This window comes from Nomia melanderi, chromosome 3 (genome assembly GCF_051020985.1).
Source record: "Nomia melanderi isolate GNS246 chromosome 3, iyNomMela1, whole genome shotgun sequence".
Classification (NCBI taxonomy): domain Eukaryota; kingdom Metazoa; phylum Arthropoda; class Insecta; order Hymenoptera; family Halictidae; genus Nomia; species Nomia melanderi.
Window position 1 is genome coordinate 4,455,560 of NC_135001.1, and position 24,671 is coordinate 4,480,230.

General features: G+C 38.4%; 1 protein-coding gene across 1 annotated transcript in view; it reads left to right on the forward strand.

The window, feature by feature from the left end:
* LOC116433083 (multiple PDZ domain protein) overlaps positions 1-24,671 on the forward strand; it is a 155,140-nt gene that overhangs the window by 124,820 nt on the left and 5,649 nt on the right. Inside the window, exons 20-37 of the mRNA XM_031990803.2 lie at positions 1,338-2,451; positions 4,638-4,742; positions 4,927-5,052; positions 14,840-15,007; positions 19,221-19,318; positions 19,394-19,598; positions 20,016-20,106; positions 20,422-20,618; positions 21,453-21,547; positions 21,629-21,695; positions 22,322-22,372; positions 22,443-22,544; positions 22,664-22,735; positions 22,815-22,938; positions 23,046-23,203; positions 23,444-23,599; positions 23,686-23,820; positions 24,182-24,355. Of these exons, the coding sequence (XP_031846663.2) occupies positions 1,338-2,451; positions 4,638-4,742; positions 4,927-5,052; positions 14,840-15,007; positions 19,221-19,318; positions 19,394-19,598; positions 20,016-20,106; positions 20,422-20,618; positions 21,453-21,547; positions 21,629-21,695; positions 22,322-22,372; positions 22,443-22,544; positions 22,664-22,735; positions 22,815-22,938; positions 23,046-23,203; positions 23,444-23,599; positions 23,686-23,820; positions 24,182-24,352 (3,235 nt within the window). The 3' untranslated portion in view covers positions 24,353-24,355. The remainder of the gene's footprint in view (positions 1-1,337; positions 2,452-4,637; positions 4,743-4,926; positions 5,053-14,839; positions 15,008-19,220; positions 19,319-19,393; positions 19,599-20,015; positions 20,107-20,421; positions 20,619-21,452; positions 21,548-21,628; positions 21,696-22,321; positions 22,373-22,442; positions 22,545-22,663; positions 22,736-22,814; positions 22,939-23,045; positions 23,204-23,443; positions 23,600-23,685; positions 23,821-24,181; positions 24,356-24,671) is intronic.

Sequence of the window (24,671 nt, forward strand, 5' to 3'; positions counted from 1 at the left end):
AAAGGATAAAAATAAGTTGTTCTGATTTTCTTGATTTCCGATTATTTTACACGCAGTTGTAGTGGGGATTGTCTTAATCGACTGAAATTGTGTAAGTAATCATCCGGAGCAATCGAGGGAAAATGGCCTAAACGAAGAAGGTTAATGGCTCCATCTTAATTAAGAATCTTCCAGTAACAATAAACTTATTTATCTCTCTCGTGGGAACGTCCCGCTAATATCCACTGTGGATATCTTTACGACACGTTTACTTTAACCGTACAACGATTAGACTTCGGACAATTATACAGTTTCATACTTTTATGGAGCAATTTGCTAAGATAAGAGATAAACAGAATTTTCTCCAAGGTCCAACCACCGGGAGTCTTACCAGCTTCCAGATAAGGGAAGAAGTGTTCTTTGACGTTATTAGAATATTCATTTGGGGTATTAAGACACAATTTGTGGAAACAGCCTGCTGCAACGTGGTATAGCAATCTTCAAAATTCCAATTTTTTTCCATTTTTATATGTGTTGTCATACGTGTTACTAAGCGAAAATTTCATTGTAACGAAGGAAGTAAAGTAGCATTGAAAGATTTTGCTGTTTCTTAGGTAATTATAAGGAAGGTAATTATAATTATTATAAGGTAATTATAATTATATTTTATTGTAATTACATTATATTATATTATAATTGCATTATATTATGTTATAATTATATTATATTATAACTATATTATATTATGATTATATTATATTAGACGCATATAATAACTACAAAAAACCAGAAAATTAACTAAACAATTGAATATTACGCTCCTTACATTCTACATACACTAGAATCTCAATTACCCAACCTATACGACTAACAATGAAAAGAAATATGTCTAAACACATTCACAAAATTCAGTCGTCCATATTCCAAGTCACTCCCAAAGAATCAAAACAATAAATCGTCAGTTTAACCAAAACGAACAAAAATTCAAAAAAATTCTAAACGATCTAGATCTCGAAAAACGCGATCGACATAATCGAGCTCCCACTACACGTTTCTCGAAGAACACTCCTCAGCCAAAGCAAGCGAAAGTCCCCCAGCATTCTATGCGCCAACCCCCGCTCGCAGTGGCGCGCGTGCGAGTCACGGTACCATAACGTCCCCGCCATTAATGGGTCACCGCGGAAGACCTTTCCATTCGCCGCTTTACCGGATTCCGTCTAAACGTTCCCCCCGGACTAAGAAGCCCTCGTTGCCCGCTCATTAAGACCGCGCCGACTTCGTTTCATTAAAGCCCGCCCCTCGCCGCGATTTTTCCTCGTTACCGCGTTCTCAACGGCGTCTCCTCTTTTTCCATGAAGCCCGGAGGAGCCAGGCGAAGGCGACAGCCCGCAGCAGCCGGACGAGAAGGTCGAGGAGCTCGAGCACCCTTCGCGGCGGACCGCTGACTCGGTCAAGTGTCCGAAGCCAGACGACAAGGAGTCTCGAAAAGAAGAGGACCCGGCAAGAAGATCGCAGGAGTCCCGCGATTATGACAGGACGCCCTGGCAGCAGAGGCGGCCGGTGCTGGAGGAAGTCTCGACCAAGCCGGCCGATGACGCAGTGATCAGCAAGGAGCACTCTCTCGAGTATCAGAGCCAGACGCTCGAGAGCCAGCGTGGTCTGGGGTCTAGCTCGTTAGAGGACCTACTGAAGACCATCCCTGACACCTGGTCGGCGATCAGAGGTGACCGCGTCGAGCACAGCTTCAAAGAGACCCAGTATTCCCCGAAAGAGAAGCAAGACGCTGCCACCCAGACCGAGCAAGAGACGAAAAGCACGCAGTGTAGTCCCGAGCAAAGTGTCAGTCCTTCGGAGATCTCCAAAGACAGTCCCTTGAGAAGGTACTATAGTCCTAGGAGAGAGGTAGAGACTCAGACTCAAGGCGAGAACAAAAGTGTCCAGTGCTCTTTGGACGATTTCGGTGGCCTCTCGAAGACCCCCGACTTAGAGAACAGTTTCGACAGCCCGTCCAGGTCAGAGAAGAGCCAGGTGAAGGAGAGCAAAAGCATCCAGTGTATACCCGAGGATATTTCCACCAGTCCTGGTAAGACTGTCGGTGATCAATCATCCGGGGTTCAGAAGAGTCCTAGGAAAGAGGCTGAAGTTCAGACTTATCAGGAGTCGAAAGCCGTTCAGTGTAGCGATGACGAGATTCTAGAGGCCGAGTGCAGCGCAGGAGGCTACCGCGCTAGGTTCCAGAGCAGGCCGGCCAGCTACGCGTCGCAGAAGACCGAGAGCTCGCCGTCTTCCGGCTGCAGCTCGCCGTGCAAGCTTCCGACGGTCGCGTTCGCCGAGGACAGGGCAGACATGACGGTCACGCAGAGGGAACACGACGGGAACGTGAACTGGTCCAAACACTGGGGCCCCGAGAGGCTGGTCGAGATCTACAGGGAGCCGAAGACTAGTCTTGGCCTGAGCATCGTTGGCGGAAAGGTGCGTAACGCGACACGGTGTGTCGGTCGGAGTGAGAGGTTACGGTGGATGGGTTTCTTTGCGCGCTACTGGTTGGTTGGGTAACTTTGTTTCTTGTTTCGTTAGTGGGATGGTGGTTTCTTCTGGGGATATGGAGTTTTTGATGCTGATTCTGAAGATTGGAGGGAAGTTTGAATATTTTAGTGGTAATTGATACTAAGTGGATGGGTTTTTGCGCGTGGACTGGTTGGTTGGGCAACATTGTTTCTTGTTTTGTTAGTGGGATGGTGGTTTCTGTTCGGGGTGTGGTGTTTTCAATGGTGATTCTGAAAATTGAAGGAAAGTTTGAATATTTTAGTGGTAATTGATACTAGATTTACGTCAGTTTGACGCATATTGAATTTTTTAACACTTAACAATGGCGCCATTTAACCCTTTGCGGACGAATGAGGTTTCGGCAAGAGGAAATTTTCGTATTTGGAAGATCAGGTCGTGGACAAATGATTTAATTACTCATCTTATTATTTTTATTACTGTTATTGTTGTAATATTTACAACTAACACATTGAGTATCGTGCTAGGTCACTTCTGTAAATTCGTTTTGCTTGTTATCCATGTTACGGTATTTTTTAAGTCTATTTTGATTGAAGCAATTATACGAGTACACATGACAATTTCCCGTTCTTAAAATTCTAATTTTCACTCATTATATGAACAAATATCTAGTCTTCTAGGAACGATGGAATAAAGTGTAGAATAAATGTCCGTAAATCTAGTGTCAATTTGATTGGTAGATTAGAAATTATTTTATAAATGGAGATTCTTGGGTGATGGTTCACGAAAATTGGTATTACAAAGGAATTTGTAAATTTTCTTAATAATTGATTTAATCGTCAGATATGAATTTTCTAAATCTCTGATTCTTTCATTTTCAAATTTTTAATAGTTTGTAACCATTGAAATAATAAAAATATGTTTGTGACATTTACTTAAATGAATAGCTTCATTTGGATTCTATTGATTGTACTAATTACGAAGTAATGGAGAAGCATACTTTTATTAAACGTAATTCTTCAGCGTTTATTAACGACGAACTGGATCGTGCACTGAACTGCTAATGGTCCCGCGTTGATGGCATTGGTTGATAATTTCAGCCGAGCGGTACACACGGTACATGACGTACAAAGTTGCACTGGTATAAGTGCATTAATATACCGAACGGCTCCAAGTCACGACAGACAACTCTGTAACCGTGCAACGTAACAGTATTGTCGTTGTTAATTTTTTCTCGCTTTAATGTCGCATGAAAAAAATTGCACCGGACGTGCAAAATCGCACGAACTTCCGTCTTAATACGTCACGTCCATATATACACGTGTCGAGTAACATAATAATCATACAGTCAATCCTTTTTTCTAATTAAGTTACCTCATCGTTTCCAACTACAACGTTGCAGATAATTTAACCAACACAAATAGAAACATTCTAAACCACTGCTCCATGTTTTACTAACAAATTCCTACGATCACCTCAATTATGTTACAAACAATCATTTCTCATTTCTGTCGACTTCATAGATATCATTCACATAACTTCCATTTTCACGATCAGTCAACTATTCCTTCTAATTTTTCATGTTCACGTATAAAGACGCATTACCGCAATATTCAATCATTAAAAAATCTACTCGAACCAAAGACAGTTTCACAATGTTTCGTTAATACGTTCGCTACCAGCGTCACATACTTGTGACACCAGCAATATTGTATTTTACATAAAGAAACTTAATCCTTTACGGACGAAGATTGTTGAAAGTATACAGAATCTTTCGCAGATTCTGCTAAATTAAACAGCGAATGCTTATTTCTTGCTGCACGAATAGTTCAATCATTTGTTCGCAACTTGCTATTCCAAACATGGAAGTTTGATCTCAGCAAAATGCCGACATTCGTTTGCAAAGGGTCAAATTATTCTTATAAATATTGTTACTTAAAGTTACAAGCTACGACATTACATTTATGAACTCAATGACTCGTTTGTTTCATTTCTTCAATATTTTGTTTAAATTTGTTGAGTCGAATAGAATATTACAACGTTGGAGATCGTCACCGAAACAAACGTTGGTAGTGAACGTGTTCATCATATCGCCAAGTTTGGTTCCACATGTCAGAACTGTTTGTCACACAAGATCGAAACGTGTGTTCCAGGTTGACCTGCACAATGGCAGTTCTAGTAAGTCTCAGAACATATCTGGGATCTTCATAAAGAACGTATTGCCCAACAGTCCGGCCGGGAGGACCGGCGAATTGAAGGTAACGTATTGTTTCCATTGTTCTTTCGAGTTCGATTGTAATCGGCGCGAACAGCCTCCTTCGTACAAAACAGACAAAAAGACAGAAACGAACGAAAGATAGAGGGAAAGAATCGACGCACGAAGGAATCGGTGTCGAGCGAACGATTCAATATGCGCGTCTTTCTGTTCGCGTTTACTTTCAGGTCGGGGACCGAATAATCGAGGTCGATGGCGTGGACCTGCGGCACAGCACGCACGAGCGGGCGGTTGAGGTCATACAAGCCGCCGGAAATCCTGTGTGTCTTCTCGTCCAATCTCTGGTGCACCTGGTGAGACCTCGCCACGACCAGGAATATCGATGTACTCCGTTCCTACCGTGCCCTCTCCCGGCAATCCGTCATTTACTGATATTTCAATCCTGTTGTTGCTGAGCACAGTTGGGCAAAATGTAATTTGATCAGTAGATTGGTAGAATGTAGGTCAATGTGGACAATCGAAACGTTATTTCGGATGTTTCTTCTTAGAACGCAGATCTTCGTGAAAAATTGAAATGTTTCTTTCTAGAATGCAGATATCTTTATGGAAAATTTAAATGTTGAGTTATTTCAAATGTTTCTTTCTAGAATGCAGATCTTTATGGAAAATTTAAATGTTGAGTTGTTTCAAATGTTCCTTTCTAGAATGTAAACTTTTATATAAAATGGAAATATTGAATTATTTCAAAATATTCTTTCGTTTCACTAATCATTGATTATTCAGGAGAAATACATTTAGATAACTTTTGATTCATGAGACCAGTATGCACATTAAAATGCAATAGAAGCAGTGTTTTAAGAGAATAAATAAAGTTTTATTTATGATCTTAGTTAGTCTTCTTTATCAATGAGAGTATAAAAATAGGTCAACAGTATTTATTCTAATCAGAACTGTTTATTCATTTCCAAAAAATGAATACTTTGAGGCATGTTTCATTGATAATTATCGATTATTGTAGCTGAATGATCGTTAGTGATTTGATTAAATTATATTTCACCCAACTCTGGCTGAGTCAGTTGCATTTAGTCTCAGTTATTGTGATCGGTGACTACAGGTGGCTGCGAAATGTGTGGAACAAGTGAAAATCGTAAACATAAGGAAAAAGCGTATTTATAAAGACAGAAATTACTCTTTATCATTTTATTCTTTCGATGCGTTGGAAATGTTCCACATTTTTCTATCCCACTGTAGAACCTAGTATTTTTAGTTTTTGATTTTTATCAGAGTACCTTTAGAATTTTAGATCGTTGTGAAAATTTTGTACGTTTAACGATTATCTAACAGTATTTTCTTTATTTAGAAGAAAGAATAAGTAAACAGAATTTACACAACAATCGTACAGATGTTATGTTTTACATCCACGTTTTGTTTCCCATAAACCGAAAGTAGCAATTTATTCAGCAAGTTTTGATTCTTTTTATGTACACTGCCATTGTTAGTTCCTATTTTCCTTTTTTTTTCGCTACAAAACAACACGAAAGAATACACCTTTGCTTTATTTGCTTTCGAATTTAGCTGAGTATATTAGTAGAATCGTATCCTTTATGCGATCTGAATCTTCATCGGTATTTCATATCGATCAGTGGAAAAAAATTACGAATTACGCTGTTATCGACACTCTCATTATATTCTATTAAATTTCTTGCTTTTTATCATTCGAAATCTTGTTACGAGAGTTCAGACTTTTCAGTGGACAATCTTCCATCCGATCGCAACATTTTATTAAAAGTGTTTCAAAAGTAGTTCCCAGTCGGAAAGCATAAAACTGCAGAGATGCGAGATATTGTGTCAAACTTCCACCATAAAAGGAGAATGTATTGTTCGAGCGACTTGTCACGAGCTCGGACAAGAATTACGTTTCTACTCATTTCAAAGTCCAATCGAATTACAACGCGAATATTGTTCCGAGAGTTCGGGTAATAACAAATTTCTCGACAAGTTCAATCTTTCTCGTTCACCTTCTCCGACCATTATTACTACTTTCCTATATTTACAATATTATAAAATAATATTAAGCTTATTAAACAGTATTTTAAGATTTCTTTTATTCGTTGTTCAAAGATTTGTTATATCAAATTCAAATATAAATGATCAATTTAAACAATTTTAGAATTCTAACCTTTTGCAGTCGAAAGTTTTGCAGTGGAAATATTCGACACTTTTCAGTGAGATATAGACATTCTTTGAAACTAATTAATGAGTTTTTAAAAAATTATTTTATTTTGATATTTTACATATCGATGCATTATACAAAGCATATTATTATATATAAGATTGTAATTTTGCTATGTCAAATCTAGTGGTAACTGAGAGTTACCTCTCGAGCGCAAAGGGTTAAAAGTTTTATAATTCCAGAATTCAAACAGCTTTATAAATTTTGGAATTTAAAGAATTTTGTACATTTCAGAGTTCAAAGAATGTTCCAAGTTTTAGAATTTACAGTTAAACAATTTTCTTTTCATCGGATATTCTGCAAAATTAAATCTAGGGCCGTTAAAGGTTCGGTAAAAATAAACTTTCAAGTCAACGTTATCGTTCATAAACGAGTATCGCATAAAATCGTTCGAAGCTACATAGTAGCGGAACGTTGCAAGCATATCGATTAATGCATTAAAATTTAAACCATACCATCATACCCCGGTGACATTTCTTCTTCTTCCTGCCACCCTTTATGACGAACAATATATCGCACCCTTGAGACACGCTGGAATAGCCGCCAACTACGGTGTATCTCCAGAAAATCTCGCTTCCTGCGACGTCGAATTAGCTCGACGCACAGTGCGACCGTCTCTGGACAAAGCCCGAAAATTCCACTACTCGTATATGGAAAATTGAAGGTTACCAATGTATTGCTAAGTAGTTTCTGCTGTGCAAAATAATTTTCACTTCAAAAATACAAATTTTATGCAAATCAATTCCGTTTCTCTATTTATATAACGTTGGAATTGAAACGCGAAATATCCATTGTCATCGAAAAAACTTTATAATATCCCCATAACGTTAACAAAAATGTAACCACCATATGCTTGGATCTATACCTTATAACTTTTGTCTGAAGCATTTGTTTGCATCACTCGTACATTTGAAGTTATTAAAGGTTTGTCCAGAAAATGGCCGTCTTCGCACTGTGCAAACACGAGGATTTCCTGTGATATTCATCCTTACTTTGTCCTTGCGTTTCTCCTCCCGCGCGGTTTTCTTCGATTCCATTTTACTACGTCTCCGGCGATGCGACACGGTGCTCACTGAAACTTTCATCGTGGCCGTCACGTGCGCGGAATTCACAAACAACGAGGAGATCGAAGCGCTCGGAAACGCTCCTTTGGACCCAGTATTCCGTCCTTTGCGAGACTGAGCGGCGATATTAATAATAATGACAGTTTCTTGACAATTGACGCCGAGTCTCGGGTAGAAGAAGGAGATAAAGGAATTGATACTAAAACTATCGAGCAATCAGAGTGACTTGTTTCCAGCTTTTCGTCAAAATTAGAACAACACGTCTTCTAGTCTTGTATCTGTGCAAATACACGGATTTCATTGAAAATCTTCCGCAACAGTGCCTTCATAATTTAAATACTCGTAAAATAAACATTCTGAAGTGGGTCAATTTGACGCACCTGCTAGTTTTATTGTTAATCAGAAAATGGAATGGTAAACATCGTCGCAAACAGAGAACGAGATTTCGAAAGAACTTACAAAGTTAACATACTGAGCTTGAAGTTCAGTTGACATTTGTTTTCAATAGTATCTGGATTTTGTATCAAGACAGAAACGGCGCAGAAAATAATTGAAAACGGAAAATATAATATCAAAACGGAAATCCAAATACGAGGAGCATCGTGAGATACAATTTTTCATTGGATCGAATATTTATATTTGTTGTGCAACGATCCGCGTTGGTTTCATTAAGCGCGACAACGAAAGCACACATCGGATTTCATTATTTATGACCTAGTGCTTTAGAATATGAAAAATTCATATGAAAATCGAGTTCCAAATCAAACATTTCGTGGCGAGATCGGAAAATCCAATTGTCCGTGAAAATTTCAACTCCCACGTGCGGATTGGGAAATAACCCTTTGCCTTATAACCCTCATTTCTTCAAAGCCGAAATTAAGTTTATTTTTCTCTCGTGAACAGTTAACCTTCATAACAAACATAAACTTCCAATAAAGATAGAATCCTTCTTCTTCAAATCAATCGTTCACTACCGAGCAATTAGAATAACTTACTTTCAATTTTATAAAAATTAGAACAATGCGTTTTTTAAGATTCGAAGTCCGGTAGTTTTAATGTTAAGGATAATAGAAACTTACAGAGAACAGTTGTGAAAGAAATCTTAAGGCAACGGGTTAAACAAGAAGCATATTAACCCCTTGACATACAACGACGCCTGGAAAACGTAACAATTTCCAGCTCTCTAATAAAGATCAATTTTATCTCGTTACACGTAGACACAAGTGGAAGATCATTTTGCCATTACTTGTGTTCGCCATTTAATATGTTCCTGTTTTCAAGTTTCTGTAATTTCTATGTCTAATGGGGTGTATTATTATTATTATTTGCTTTTGTTTTTACGGAGTTTAGCCGGTTGTACTACATCCGTACGGGTTTACACCAAATATGGATGTGTTTTATTTATGTTTGGGTATTTACGAATTTTATTATTATTATTATTACTATTATTATTACTATTATTGTTATTAATGTTTTCAATGCGAAGACACGTCCTATAAGGGTCACCGGTAACACAAATCTGGCAGGCACGGTCGCGAAGAAAATGTTACGGCGAGGGGTTAATTTGTTTCCGACGAGCAATTAGCCTCGAAACGCGCTGGGTCCCCTCGATTCCCATCGACTCGATGTTGAGCGGGGGTACACGGCGCCGATATATGAAATTAAAAAGACCAAACGACAGAGAACGAGAAACGAGGCGTGGGGGAAGGCGAGAAAAAAAAACTGCGAAGGAGAGTGGCGCGGACGGGGCGGATGGAAAAAAAGCCGAATGTCAAAGAGAGGGGACGAAAGGGGGACACGTAGACAGCCATTATCGGCGAACCTCCCTTATATATGTATGTAGGATGCATCGAGGTCGAACTTTCCAATAAACCTGCTGACGAGGGGGTGACAGGAGGGAAACAGTGTGAAAGGCAGAAACAGAATGAGAATCGTGCAAATCGGAACAAACGGTATTGCGGGTAGTGTGCGTTGCAAACGGGCCGCGATCGTTGGCAAGATACGTTTTGTCCCGAAGAATTTGATAAACAGGCTTTCCATACGTTTGATCGGTAAAATTTTACTTCACTAATTCGCGTAAACAAGAGCTATTTGCGTGAATGAGATTATTGATGTTACTGGAATTACTCGATAATTCAGATCTTTTCGAGACTTTTTATAGCTATCCTTAGTTAGTTAGTTAGTTAGTTAGTTAGTTAGTTAGTTAGTTAGTTAGTTAGTTATAGTTATAGCTACCAGAAAGTTTGATACTAAAAGTACGAAGCAGTTAAGTCGACTGTTTGAAATTGTATTTCTATCCTACAGAAACTGCGAGAGTAATCGCGGTGTTTTTTTTTTCTTGGATAATTGACGCCCGAGAACTTTCCTTCGCGACATATCGCGGGAAACAGTGTTTCTATGACTACTGCGTTAATTAGTTGAGAGAATGAGCTGGATTGACTCGTAGCAAACATTGCGTTTGGGAGATGACAATAAACCAGATTAGAAAAGAATTTTTAGTTTTCATTGTATGATTATTATTGGATAATGTTCACGTGTATTGATTGGTTTGAAATTTGGAGGTTCAAGAAATCGTAATTGTTTAACATTAAATACTGAGTAGTTCAATTGGTTTCTTGAAATTTCTCTGTGGCAACTTCAAGGGTGCATGTATGGAGACTTTAATTCATTTACGATTCAGTTCGTGTATTGCTAAATAAATTTAATCATTTCTCAGAGAGATATTTCTGATTTTTTTAATAATTACGGGAAGAAGAAATCGGGAATGCAGCCCGCCCGGTAGGTTATTGTTAAATAAATATGGAATTAAAGAGATTAGAGAATGAACACGAGTGAATGATAAAGGAACCGGTGGGAAATGTATGAAGTTTAACAAAGAACAGAGAAGAGAATAAAAGGAAATGGGTATTGTGTATGAAGTTGACCTAATTGTTCCGTGGAAACTGCCTGAAAGAGTATAGCGAGTCAAAAAAAAGTCCAAAATGTTCGAGACAGTATTACCGAGCAACCTAACCTATAAAATGGATCGGTGTGTGAGGAATCATGATCTGAAAAGATATAGAAGTATTATAATATTTATTGAGGAAAATCATTTTCCATTGTAGTTTTATTTTTTCAGTTATGTTCCTCGAAATTTGGATTTGCACGAAGATTCTGTCTATTGATAAGCTTTAAACGCTTTGGAATCTCGGGTGACGCGTTCCGCGAGTAAATCGAAGGGATATTTCGGGGAACTGAGTTTCCGTAGTTGCGTGAATCTTAAAAGAATATTTTCTCTCCGGCGAATTCTCGCGATTCCTTTTGTTTGGTTTAAAGTTGAAACTTCGCAGATGCCGAGTAAATAATCTAGATTCGTTCCCTTTTGTTTCTTTTCGCTTTATTTGCACGCGCGGGAGAAAGTAGCGTTTCTTGGACATTTTTGAGCTTTATGACATACTGTAAAATCATTTTGTTGTTTATTTTTGGCCGATGTCCATTGGTTTTAACCGAATGCAGTGTACCGTGATTTTCGGTGTGATCGATACAATTGATTTCGTCGATTCCCTCGCTTTCGATGTTATCGTCGCAGAGAAATAATCGCTGGCGTAAGTACACTCGTTGATTCAGCTGCTCGAATCGCGTTTCCGTTGCGTCGGCTTCGAAAGAAATTGGTTACACGCAGTCAGTCATTTGGATATAGTTTAATTAAGTTAATCCAGTCCACTTAAACCATTAAACGGATTAAACGGAAAGCATTAATCCCTGATAATAGGATTTAACTTTGTCTGGTACATTAATTTTACAAGCACAAAGTTCAGTAATTGGAAGATTGGATGAGGCGTGCAGGGAAAAGCGACAAAAATTGAATAATAACGCTCCCAATTGCCGTCAACAATTCTTTTCACCGTCACTCCATTCATTCACGACCCACCTTCTCGATATCACATACAACTCTAATTCATCGACGACATTGTTATCCACTTCCTCCAAAAAATCAGACTGATCAAAATAATGAAAAACCCTCGAAAAAGGAATCACCTTCACCGTTAAAATCTTCCGTAATCAATCGAAATCCCGAATCAAGCGTAAATTCACTCTAAACCATCCCGCGGAAATTCCAAATAACCAATTAATTTAAACAAACGGAATTCACAGTCTAATAGTCATCAGCGCACCTCATTTCGCGTGAAGTGACAAAAAACAGAGTGCCACGCGCGGCCGGATCAATTTCAATCCAATTTGCCTTCCGGTAAGTGTTCCGACAAAGGGGCTGTGAAAACAGTAGGACAGAGGGAAGAGTGAACAAAAAAAAAAAGCGAGGGAGAGAGGAAAAAAGCGTGGACACGTGGTCCGAGGACGTCCGATTGACAATCAGTCGGGGCCGGGTGCGGTTTGACAGAAAAGTGTGGATTACGTCGTTGCAACGGGGCGTCCATCACCGACACCATGGACCACCCCTTCCACCTGCCTCCAGCCCCCCCTGATCAACACCACCATCCACCTTCTCTCTCTCCCTTCTGATATATCGACACCCCGCAGTTTCATACACGAAACCGGCTGGCAGACGTTAGCTGGCACCGCTGCCTCAAGAGCACGTTCGCGATGCACCGCCTCTTCGGACGCAAATGCGTCTCGTTCGTAGTACGTTACATAAGCGTCGACACAGGAAACCGTTGCCACCCCGCGGGAATACACCGCCGCGCCACTTCCGGTAGCAATTAAACACGGATGATTCCGTTGTTCCGCGATCGTTCGGCTCGATGTCCCGTGGATTCACGATCGAACGTTCTCGCTGGATCCTCTGGAGTTTGATTATTCCGTAGTGGATATTGAAGACTCGTCGCCAGTGATGTTTGTGCTGTTTTTATTTCACAATTGATTCTTTCGCGAGTTTGGGTTCAGTGGTCTCTTTGATAGACTTCGGAGAGTCAGTGGTGCTCGTGCTTTTTTGTTTGAAGCTACCATCGATCTTTTATGGGTTTGCTTCCGCTGGGCTGTTTGGTAGTTTCGGTGTTCTCTGGTCGGAGAGCTTCGGTGATTTTCTTGAGTGCTTCTCTAATGGTCTTGGGAATTTCTAGTGACAGTGTTTCTGATCTTGTACTTGCTCGTTTCTTTGAGGTTGTGTTGTTTGATGGGCTTGGGGTTTGATATTAATGATAACGGTGTTTTATGGTTTATGTTTCTACTAATTTCTTTCATTTTCTTTTTTCTTGATTGAAAACTTCAGAACACTGGTTCGAGTGTTTACTAATTGAATATATTCACAGATTCATTTGATCTTATTCACTTGAAGACTGATTTCAACTGTGGTATAACCATATTCTACAAAAACTTAACATTAGTGAAACTAATACTCGAACGAATTTCATTGGATTCCAAGTACTTCCTACATTACTGACACTTCTGAAATACCAGTGAATGAATGAGATCAACAATTCTTCCGACCACCTCGAATTTTCTTCAATTTCGTGCAACAGTCATCAGATCTAGGAAACTGGAGCTCAGTGACACTAGTGTTGCATTCCAATTTCAAAGTTCGAGTAATTCTCACAAACACCTTCCTCTTTCAATTGACCCGGGAAACTAGCTAAACGTTACGAAGCAAAGCACAATTACTAAGGTCAATTAACCCCGCTTCTAATTAGAAGCATCTACTAGCATTTTCCCTTCGATACGTAAAAAGTAACTGAGAAGAAAATTCGCCTTCCGCCAACGTCATGGTTTAAATAAAAAAAATTCAAATTTCCGGTTTACCGACGCTTTCGTCAATATCTCCAATCTCCGTCGGTCGCGTCTGCTCAAACGAGAGCGATGCAATCCCCCGGTTTTTATCAAGCCGCACGCGGATTCTCGTTCGGCGCGGAACGAGACTAGAAGTCCAAGATCCTTGAGCCCCAGTCAGTGGAACGCATGGCGAGACTCGTGCTAGCCAGAGTCCAACTAACACGCGTTAATCGCATTCCTAAGAACGGCGCAGCGGTGGGCGGCCGCGGGAAACTCACTGTTATTGCCGATGGCCGCGGAATCAAACGCGTCAGGCCGTTAAATTATAGTTATTCTGGCAACAATTCAACCAGCTCCCGGTGAACACTCGATCGCGCGGCGATCCGACGCGATAGGTTTATGGGCACGCCGGCCGCCATTTCGACGGCGGCGCGCGCGCGGCCATTTTACTTTTCCTCAATCGGTACATACTAACTCCGAATCGGTCTTCGCAGTGAGTTTCTCTGTAATAAAATTCCGACGTCGTGGAAAACATCGCACAGTTTTGATTACATTCCTAGTTACTTGACGAATAAACGTGCTTAATTTAAAATTTTTATGAAAGAAGAAATTGGGTTACATTTGCATTCTAGTTTTTGAGGACTGATCTGTATAAATATATACTATTATTGGAATAATTATAAATATGATATGTAATTCGAAATCTAGAGTTTCTATGATTATATCTCTATAATTATACTGTATTAACCCTTAACGGAATTAACTCATATAAGCATGGTTTTACTTATTTACTCCGCGGTAAGAATCATTGTATTATTTTTATCACTGTTATTGTAATATTTACCATTAATACGTACTGTGCTAGGTCACTTCTGTGAATTTCTTATCTATGTTACGGCATTCCTTCGCGGTAAGTTTACTTGAAATATTTTCAGTCGATTAAGGGTTAACACAGAATCACAAGTAATAGTCGCGTTAAGAGTTTCACTCGTCAGAAGACTGGTTGGTACTGTAATTCAATAGAAATATAGAAACATATCGAGACGTGCGATATTTTCCATGGAAACATCATCTTAACTGTAGACTCGACGTTAGTTCGAGATTCAGGGATGATAACGAGGTGGTTTGGGAAATTTTCAGAACGAAAACGAAGGTGGCCAGAGCGAGGACAGCGGCAGCAGACTAGGCAGACGGCAGAGCACCAAGAATCGAGTGCCTACCAGCGGAGTTGCTCCCGGTACGCCTACCTATCGTCAAGCCGTGTCACCTGTCACGTCAGCCAGGTCCACCACGCCGGAAGTGATACAGGTGGGTCGTTTCCTCTGGTTCACGCAACGCTGCTTTCCCTCGCGTCCATCTTTCAGCGACTCCTTTTTATCCGTCAGCGCTGCGCTGACGTTGTTTGTTTAGGGATGTCCGTCTTTCACGGCTAAGTGGGGATTTCTGTGCCCTTGCCGGTGCTCGCGATGTTACTGAACGGTAACTTTCGATTCCACCTTGAGCAAGGACGTATCTTGTGATTGGACGTCAGTCTTGATTAAACAGATATCGTTGGAATCACCATTTTATCGATGCAAATGCTACTGAAGTGAAACAAGGAATTGAAGAACTGCGTGAGACGCTCGGGAGCCAATACGGTTCAGTCCGGAAAACAAGAATCGAAATTATCACTAGATTTATGGATAGTGAATTTTTTGGAGATTATTTGATTAGAATTACAGTCGATTTTAATTGGTGCGAACATATGTTATAATTCTCTGTTCTTGAAACTAATTTTCTACGAAACTAATTTTACATAATATATTCAGAAGCTGCAAGCTTTCTGACCTAGAAAAAACGAAGAAACGAGTAGATCCTTGAATAACTGAAAGGAACATTATTTGTTGCATGAAAATTTACAAAAATTAGAAAATATCGAAAAATCGACTTAACCACATTGACTTCTGAGCGACTTGTATGCTGCATTCGCTGAGCATCAAGATAAAATGGATATATCGTTTGCCTGTAATCTTGATTTAGTAGTCTTGTCTTCCGAAGTATCATACGAACAATACATTAATCTAGTATTTCTTATTCCGAGAATTATTGTTACACTCCAATTTTATTGAATCAATTACAGCCTCAATAAATACTCTTGGAGTTTCCATAGGGGAATTTCAAAAAGTCAATTTAACTGCTAGTTTTACTGTTAACCTTTTGGACTCGACAATATTTTTCATTAGAAATATTCATTGCTTTCCGACTAAATATTAACGATATCTCTCGCAACTAACACAATTAATTATTGTATAAAAATTCAGGGATAGATGCTATTTTATTTCGACGTTTTATGTGTTGACATGTTACACAAGGTTTAATATTGAATTAAAAATTTGATAATTTTTTAAACAAAGGGTTAAACTTTTTGGAATTAAGAACATCTGCAGAAAGTATCAAAAAATCTCAATTATCAAGTAGTTCCAGTAACATCTCTAATAAAGGGAAACATACAAAAATTAAAGGTAGTTTTAACGTTAACAAAAATCCCACTACCTATTCGAAAATCCTCTGCAGCAACGTGTCCTGGAACTAACACGTCCAGGACCTAGACTCCAGGTCCATGTCAACGATAAAGAGGAATCGCGTGCCACGTGGAAATCGAATTAACCCCGGAATCACGCCGCGAGCGGAAAAATCGATAACTTTTCGATGGAAGTGCGCGGTGGCCTGCCATCGAAGATCGTTTGACCGGTTCGAGCGTCGAAGTCGGTCGATCGAATTATAATTAGCTAATGGATTGAATTCTCACGGCGATCGTCGGGAGTAGGAGACGAGGCCTTGATCGTAAACGGACGGAGGAGAGCGCGGAAGGAGGCCGACCGTTCGATTGTGTTCGATGTAAATTAATTCGGCGGGATGGAATCGATTGTTATGGCTCCTCGCGGCCGAAAGCCCCTCTAGGACTCGGCCGTGTCTTGTCAGTCTATTTCGTCGCGCACTCAAGACCCGACCGGCTCCGATCCATCCCGCCGCGAAATTTACGATACCAAACACTCACGCGTGCGTGCCCGGCTACCAATTTTAGACGATCTCTGCGATCGTCTCGCGGAGTTCTTAGGTAACCGACGAACCTCGTGCGGTTTCTAACTTCTTGAAACTAATTTTCGCGATTTCTACGAAGAAATCTGTAGTATTATTGTGAATCTAGTGTTAGTGTCCGATCTTCCAGCGATTTCGATCGCGCGAACGCTCCGTGTTCGAACGTTTCATTAACTTTCTTTGCTTGGAGCAGGGGAAATGGATCAACTGGAAATGATTCTTTAACTCTTAACACTGGGTTTACGAAGGTTTATTGTGTTACTTTTGTTGATTATATATTTATCTCCCGTGCATCCGGGGATTAGAGATTTACGGAGAACTAATAGAATGCGGGTGAAGTGTTAATTGAAATTGATGGGGACTTTTCGGGAGTAATGTTTGTACACGTTTAATATTCTGATTGAGTTCAATGTAGTGTTGATTGGTATTGCGTTTTTAACGTTTTTGGTGTATTTGTACTTAACTGTGATGGTGTCTTTATTGAATGAGCGTTTTAATTGTTTCTTGTATTAGTTTTTGTGATATTTGAGTGTAGTGTTGCTAAGATTTGTTCCTCGTTGGGTTGTTTTTTTGTTTATGATTAGATGGTCGGTCGAAAGAGTAGCGTGTGACTGGTCTCAGTTTAGTTTCGACCTTGACTGCTGGTCGTGTGCGTACTGCTGCAAATTAAATAGCCGGTCGTTTAGGTGTTAATAGAAGGAGTACAGTGGCATGTTATTTTTGAAGTTTTAACGATTGCCTGTTTTATTGTGGGATTGATCACTTTTTCTTGACATTTTGGGGAATGTTCTCGTTGATTTTAGAACGTGAAAGCATGATTATTTCAATGGTGGATTGTAATATTTAATTGGTTTCGCAGTAGAACAGTTATTCTTAACAAATAGAGATTGTAATAACGAATACTCTCATTCCACTATTTTTTGAACTTTTTTTTTAAGCTTTATATTCGTTCACTAATTGCAATAATTATATTGACAGTCGAACTTTTTATTCTAGTTTCTTCCTCGATTCTATATTTATATATTTAATAATATTCAATATTATTTCTTCATCGTTCATATGTTGTTTAATGTTAATGCGTATTTCAACCCCTTGCCCTATGATTTATTTCTTAACTTTATCATTAATAACTTTTTGATGCTTATTTCATACCTATGCTTACTCCAAAAATTAACAATTCTATTAGAAAATCATTATTTAATTAATATTTAAAAAAATTACGTAACCCTTAGTTTTGTCAAATTCAGTTTAAAATTTTCGTCACGAGCCTAACACGATATTGTAGGTCAAGGGGTTAATAGTACATAATAATCTCGAGAATAAAAAAAATCACGTTTAATCATCCACCGAATGATTATTTATTATTTTATCCATATAGAATCACTAACATTATAATTCCCTTTACTAATAAAAATTAATCTTCGACAAAAGTAAACCATAAAAGAGATTCATTTAGACAAAATGTTTTCGAATATAATAAAATGTTTGCACAACTAACGGGATTGAAATGATAATAGAACCATATGAGAGCCGCACGAAATTGTTTGGTTACCTAATAATACCTGCGCGCAGCGATTCGACGTACCGGGCCGTCCATGATTGACTCGGTAGACAGTGAATTCACTGTAGTTATTGTCTGAGCCGATTGCCTGATTCGCGAAGGATGAACACGTTGCTCAGCGGTTCAGTGTCGCGGAGATTCAAGATGGAGCAGACGCTCTACAAAGTTTACGCGAAGATCGTCCATTGGGACACTATCGTTACATCTTATTGCCATGGATTTCAGAACGTATATAATATTTTTACTCAAATTCAACATGAATCGCGAATAATTCACGCGGAAATCGTTTTTCTTCTCGAAATTTACTGCATTAATCATCGTGCATCGCGACGAACAGTTCAGTGATAATTGCACCTTCATCAGAAACGATCATCCTATTCAATTTCATTCAAAGGAAAACTATTCTTCACAGCCGATAGTGTTAATCGAAGTATAAATATATTTATCCATAAACTGTGATTATCGTTTACATCGATTTCATCCGTTGACGTTTCGGTTTTAGCACTAAAACGAGCAGTGACGTTGACTTTTTGAAATTCTTCTGTAAACACTCTAAGAGTGCATTTCTTGAAACTTTAATTGATTTAAGATTTAGTTTGCGTATCGCTAAATCAATTTCTATAATAATTTCTCAGAAAAACTTCTGTTATTTTTTCAATTCTTATAAAAAGGAGGTATAAGGAATGGGTCATTTTGACCTGTTTGTTAGTTTTAGTGTTAGTTAAACTGCACACTGCATTATATTCATTCTCAGACGAAATAGCTTCTCGAGTAAAACGCAAAAGCGGCGGACTTCGAGCTGGAAACTTCGCGGAAGTTCCGTTTAGTAAAATCAGAAGGTTTGTTTCTAAAATAAGCCGGACTTTATCTGTTCCCCGATAGGGAAGAGTCGAAGAAGAAGAAAAGCAGAGTAGTTCGAGGTCGGATTTCCGAAGGCAAAGTACAAGAGCATCAGATGGCGCGGGATCCAGCGCGAGAAGGTAAACAATTGGTTTCGCTTGCATAATTCGTTAGCTGGAACCGCCCGAGTCCACGAATTCGATTAACTTTCCTAGATCCTCCATGAAAAAGTCAATTCGGAAGAAGGCGCCGTCACCGCCCTCCAATCCCGGCATTTTACGCGAGGTGAGCGAGGAGAAGGAAGATAATGCCGCGAAACCGGAAGACAAGACGCCGAGGCGGAAGTATTCGTCGGACGAGAGCTCTGATGAAGATACGAGAGAACTCGAGGGAAACATTTATACGAAAGCTGGCATGGAGGTAATTCAGTATTGTCAGAGATACCTTAATAACATTTATAATGATTATTAATAATCGATCGAGAGTGTATTTCTTTCTTTCGCTTGATTATCCAATGCAATTGGGAAGCAATCATTTCCTTGTTATCTGACGGAGGATATAGCATTTGAGATTACAAAGTCATTTTTTTCTAGAAAGAAATAGTTTAATTGGGAATAAATTTCTTTATTATTTAATGAAGGATGTAGCATTTGGAATTACAAAGTAATTCTTTCTAGGCAGAAATAATTTAATTGGCAAACAATTTATTATCTAACGAAAGATATAGCATCTGGGATTACAAAGTCATTTTTTCTAGAAAGAAATAATTCAATTGGGAAACAATCATTTGTTATTATCTAACGGAGGATATAGAGATTACAAGGTAATTCTTTCTAGATCTCGAGAAAGAGCGCAGGAAATGTGAAACGAACGAAGCAAGAGATCGAAGCAGACCCTGAGAAGGAAGATGAGTTCGGTTACACGAATAGTGAGTGATTGAACAACTTTAATCGACACTCTTCATCATAAATACAGAGAGTTAAACATTTTCTCAGTCGAGTCTTTATACTTCTTGTATCTCTAAAAATGAATCTTTTTCCAAAATTCACACTAACAAGTTCGAATCTAAATACAAAGTACCATCGAATTTAAATTTACTTTCAAAAAGATTCATTCATTATTTCTCACATCATATTCATTCTTTAATAAACTTTATCATTGTAGAAGATATTGTTACGCAAAACCGTACCCATTTGAAATCTGCTATGGCGTGTATGCAACTGTGTAACGTTTTTCATTGCAGTGAAAGTTCAAAAGAAGTACCATGGGTTGGGAAACAAAGTGCTATTAGTCAAAGTGGATAAGGATAGGCGTGGTTTGGGTATTTCTCTCGCCGGGCACAGAGACAGGAACCGAATGGCAGTGTTCATTTGTGGCCTTAATCCAAGAGGTTCCGCTTATAAAGGAGGAGAGCTGCTCGTCGGCGACGAAATACTCGAGGTGTGTACGTCCGACATCCCCGTAAATTTTCTCTTCCGCGCGAATGTCCTGTTTGGCCTTAATAATCGATATTCGGACGGTGACAATCGTATTCGCGCGACGAGAGTACTAATTGGGTGCGAACCCACATCCACTCCTTGATATTGATTTAAAGACGCTCAGCTATTGAAATTATTCATCAAGTTGCCTCTGTTCGTCTGACCTTATACGATATATTTGCTTGCTGTCCTTTATATTTCGTAACATATTGTGTTCGAGTATTTTAATCGGTGAACAATTGTCTATTTGAAACATTAATTACATCTTCTAAAACTTTTACGAGGACGTAACATAGAATTTTCGAATTTCATTTTTTACTAAGGTATCTCTGATAATGTTGAACTATTACAAACTTTGCAAGTTGCAGCAATATACATATTTAATTTTATGGATGTAAATAATGTTTTCAAACGAGGAACGGATTCTTTCTGAATACAGGTTTCTTTCTGGAATGAAAAATTCATAGATTTGCGCAGACGAACTAGAAGTACCGCGCAGAAAATGGGACATAATTTTCCCAATTCGTGATTATTGATATCTTGAAAATGTCAAATGTCTGAAGTGATTTCGAAAATAAATAGCTCCGATTGATTAGCAGAATGGATATATGAAGAAATCGAAAAATATACATATAAATCATATGTATATTTATAATAATATACAAACTTTCATATTGATTTCATATTAAAATTACATGTCCACAAGACGAAGGTGTATAATTTCATATACGAAAATACACGAATAAGTTTATAAGTAAGTTCGGTATACTTTAAAATGTGTTTTTCACGTGTTTAGGTAAATGGATGCGTTCTCCAAGGAAGATGTCACCTGAACGCGTCCGCCTTAATTAAAGGAATGGCTGGTACCTGTTTCAAAGTTGTCGTTGTACGGTAAAGTATATATTTGTAGATTACTAACATTTTCTTACAACAATGAAGACTTGTTTGGTTATACATATGATATTCTCGTAGGAGGTCAAAGAGCATCGACGACATCGCTGTGAAACCTATCAGCCAGTTCCCTCCTGCTCTGGATGACGTGAGTTTCAACATTTCTTTGAACTAAAATATATATTTACAAACCTAATATCTTACATTTCATTAATTTTATCGTTACAGCTTGTAAATTAACCCTTTGCACTCGGAAGCTTTTCACTAAAAACATTCGACACTTTCCGATGAGATAGACGACACTATTTGAAACGAACTAATGAGAGAACATACGTAAATTAAGAAACAAAGCTATTTTATATAAACATCTTACATATTGATGCATTATACAAAACTTAATATTATATACAACATTTTCTAATTTTGTTATATCAAATTAAATGAGAGTTGTTTCATTAATAAAATGTTAATATAAATTAATTTAAAATATTTATATACTTTTATAAATTTCAATGAAATTTATTAATCTTTATATACAAAATATTTATCATTCAAATAATTTTAAATTGACAATTTAATGTTATATTTTAACTAATTCTTTATATATTTATTCTCGAGTGCAAAGGGTTAAAAAGCTACAGGTCTCTTGATCCTTCCTTTTCCTCTTTAATCTTCGTGTGTTTCTCTAACTATAAATTTTCTTTATCCTTCTCTTAACATCTTGTTCATATACTTCCATATAATGTAACAAGAAAATATTCTTTCCCATTACAGTCGGAAATGTTCAGCCAGTACAAAGGCGTACGCAACGTGCCCGTGAAGAAGGCAAGTTTCTACGAAGTGGAATAACGCACTCGACCGTATTTGAGTATTACATGCGAGTTCCTCTTTTCAGGGTCAGTATGGTCTGGGTATAATGATCATCGAAGGAAAACACGCGGAAGTCGGTCAAGGTATATTCATCTCTGACATACAAGAAGGTAGCGCCGCTGAACAGGTAATTGTTCCCCGGTGACAACACTATTGCCTCTCCACGTCTCTTCAGCGCTAATTAGATACGGAACACAATGTACTGTTTTGAATGTATAATCGTTGGCTTTATTCGTACTTTTATAGGCCGGTTTACAAGTGGGCGACTTGATCTTGGCTGTTAACCTGGACTGCCTGTTGGGTTCAACTTACGACGAGGTATTCACCAACGACCATTATTGTTGCGACTTCTATTTGTGAATCGTCGAACAAGTTTTTCATTTATTCGTATTCATAGGCTACCAGTCTTCTAAAAAAAGCTGAAGGAGTTGTGACGCTCACTGTGTGCAATCCAAATCAGTCTAAGGTCGCGAAGGAAGAGGAAGACAGGGCAAAGGGTATACTTCCTACACCAGAGCCAGGTATGATTTGAATTTTTAGAGAATTTCTTCGTAATTCAGTTTTCGTTGATCTTTCATTCGAATTTTGTGTTGTATTTTTGCTAATGTGTATTGTATTGATGTTTCAGAGAAACCAAAGGAACCAGAGAAACCGCCAGAGCCTGAGCCGCCTCAAGATCCAAAGGATTGCAAGATCGTGGCCGGAAGAGATACGGTTATAGAGTTCCAGAAAGAGAAAGACAAAGGCATTGGCTTCACTATAGCTGGTGGCTCGGACACTCCATGTGTAAGATTTCTTATAGAACGAAATTATTTTGTAATAATAAAATGTACAGGGCAAATGTTATATGTTCTGATTGTAGCATGTTAGAAACTCGTTGGTAGAAGTGATGATTGATGGTTATTGCAAGAAATGTAACTAACTTCTGAAGAATATTTAATATAAGAACTGCTAAAAATGAATGATTAATATCTGAAGTATAATTGAAGAATAATTTGATCAGACGATCATTTCTTTTTATTGCAGAAAGGAGTGTTCATCATCGAAGTGTTTCCAGACGGCGCGGCCGGCAAAGATGGCCGCCTGCAGTCCGGTGACCAAATACTCGACATGTGCACTCATAGTTTCAAGGAAATCGAGCACGAGAAAGCTCATGCGACTGTTCTGAAAGTTACTGGAACTGTAAGGAGTTTTCTTTTGTCATATGTTAATTATTATATTCAATGTTTCGTAATATAATATATTTTTCAATTAATTTGAATCCACAGATCACGATGACTGTCCATCGGCAAGAGAAGCCTGAAGAAGAAATCGAAGTCGAGTTGCAGAAGAAATCCGGCAAAGGAGCTGGCCTCTGTTTGACAGGATATAAGAGCGGCAAAGGGGCATACGTATCAGATTTGGTAAATTAATTTCGACTTTTTCATTGCTAAACATCTTCGTTATATTATAACATTTAATTTATGCAAATTTTGTTTTCAATGATACTTTAATGCTTACGTTCTACTTAAATAGTAATAGGAGTTTTTAAATTGAAAATAATGTCTAACCTAAGTAACAGTAGGAAATCTTATTTTCATTGAGCTCGCATTGTATTTATGTTAGTTGCCAGGTGGTAGCACTCTGGAGAGCTATTTTCAATAATATTCTAATGCTTAGGTTCTACTTAAATAGTGATAGGAGTTTTTAAATCGAAAATAATGTCTAACCTAAGTAACAGTAGGAAATCTTATTTTCACTGAACTTACATTGTATTTGTTTTAGTTGCCGGGTGGTAGCGCTCTGGAGAGCGGGAAAATTTGCAAAGGTGACCGAGTGGTGGCGGTAGGTGGCCAAGACGTACGAGAAGCTCCAGTCGAGGACATCGCGGTTCACGTGAAAGTTTCTAACCCGGTGCAATTGAAACTTGCCAGGTTCAAGTCTGCCAAGCAATGACAGGTAATTATCCCATAAAGCTATTAAGACTACTGCATCTGTAGAACATTCTCATGCATCAGACAAAAGTCGTTCTCAACTTTCATCGCGTTTCATTTATGAGAAAGTTTCTTAACACGTTAAGTGCCGCGGAAATCTTAACCGTTTTCCGTAGAGTTATTCTCTTGTAGCGAAGAAAAACGGGAACAATTATTAATTATTTAGCGTTAAATCTTTGCGTTAGACTATTATAAGCTTTATATTATTAAACATTTTCATTCGATATGGGTTATCTTGTATGTTACGATTGTTTTCAACTAATTTAGAAGCATCGGTCATC